Source organism: Terrapene carolina, unplaced genomic scaffold (assembly GCF_002925995.2).
Source record: "Terrapene carolina triunguis isolate 2854851 unplaced genomic scaffold, T_m_triunguis-2.0 Scaffold614, whole genome shotgun sequence".
Classification (NCBI taxonomy): domain Eukaryota; kingdom Metazoa; phylum Chordata; order Testudines; family Emydidae; genus Terrapene; species Terrapene triunguis.
The window spans coordinates 56,183-57,484 of record NW_020664965.1 but is presented as its reverse complement, the minus strand read 5'-3'; the positions used below and the strand labels follow the sequence as shown (position 1 = coordinate 57,484).

Here is a 1,302-nt window from a genome sequence, read left to right as displayed (position 1 = left end):
CTAGACCCCACTCCCCTCCTGGAGCCAGGGAGAGAACCCAGGAGTCCGGGCTCTCCCGTGTACTTACAAATCCCAGCATACACTTGATCTCCTTGAGGGAACCCAGGCATCCGAGGAAACCCAGCAGCATGGTGATGATACCAACTCCGGACAGGATGTAGGACCAGACCTTCAGGGCGTACAGGGAGGAACCTGGAAGGGGCACGGGCAGAGCTCAGAGCAGGGCTGGGCCAGCGGGGGGCTGCGGGTAGGGAGCGAGGGGCGCCGCGGGGCCGGCGGGGGGCTGCGGGTCGGGAGCGAGGGGCGCCGCAGGGGGCTGCGGGTCGGGAGCGAGGGGCACCGCGGGGGGAGAGGGGCTGCGGGTCGGGAGCGAGGGGCACCACGGCGGCTCACCCAGGACAGCGGCGAAGCTTTGCTGGTCGATTAGGATCCAGAGGCCAAAGCTGAGGATGATGGCGCCCAGGACCTGGGGGGGGGAGAGGGGAGTAAAGGGGGGGTTACATTGGAGCAGGGGGGGGTTCACCCTGGCACAGCCCCCCCCAGCCCGAGGCACAAGGGGTTAATGGGCTAGTTGGTGGTTGCCCCAAGCCACAGATGTCTCCCCCCCACCGGCCCCAGCTGCAGCCTCCCCCCCTTAGTGCCGGTCCCATCTAGGGAGGGGCAGATGAGAGCAACCCCCCCCCCGGTTGGCCCAGCCCCCCCCCCCAAGTACGGGCCCAGCCCCCCCATCGGCCCCCCAAGTACGGGCCCGGTCCCCCGCAGCCAGCCCCAGCCCCCCCCCCCATACTCACAAAGAAGAGGAGGTTGAAGAGGAAGAGGAAATATTTGGTGACACTCAGACACCCCTGGGGAGACATGGCTGGACCTGTGGGGGAGGGGGCAGGAGGGGGGGTTACTGCTCAGTCGGACGGACCCCAGCCCCCCCAGACATGGACCCCCCTGTACCTTGGGGCAGAGGCAGCTGCTGCCCGCCCAGCCCCACGGAGACCCCAGGATTCTGGGGGTGATGTCACAATGCAGGGGATGGGACATGGGGCCTTCCCCCCAGGCAGCCCCCGGGTTCCCGGGGCCCATCCAGCTGGGGGGGGGGGGGGGGGGGGGAGGGCTGATACGCAGCAGTTGTTGGTTCAGGCTGATAAGGCAACTTCCCCTCCCCCCCTCCCCCATCCCTGTCCCCACATCCTCTGTCGCTCCCCACACAGGAAACCACCCGGGCCCCATGTGCTCCTAACTCCCCTGGGCTGCTGTGCCGGTGCCCCTCACTCCCGACCCGCAGCCCCCCGATCGCCCAGCCCTGCCCCC

General features: G+C 69.0%; 1 protein-coding gene across 2 annotated transcripts in view; it reads right to left on the bottom strand.

Annotated features, from left to right (window-relative positions):
* CD37 (CD37 molecule) overlaps window positions 1–868 on the bottom strand; it is a 7,230-nt gene extending 6,362 nt beyond the window's left edge. For both annotated transcript variants that reach the window (XM_026659258.2, XM_026659259.2), the window contains exons 1-3: window positions 792–868; window positions 394–466; window positions 68–192 (exon numbers count right to left, since the gene is read on the bottom strand). In XM_026659258.2, the coding sequence (XP_026515043.1) occupies window positions 68–192; window positions 394–466; window positions 792–857 (264 nt within the window). In that variant the 5' untranslated portion in view covers window positions 858–868. The remainder of the gene's footprint in view (window positions 1–67; window positions 193–393; window positions 467–791) is intronic.
* Window positions 869–1,302: the final 434 nt, after the last annotated feature.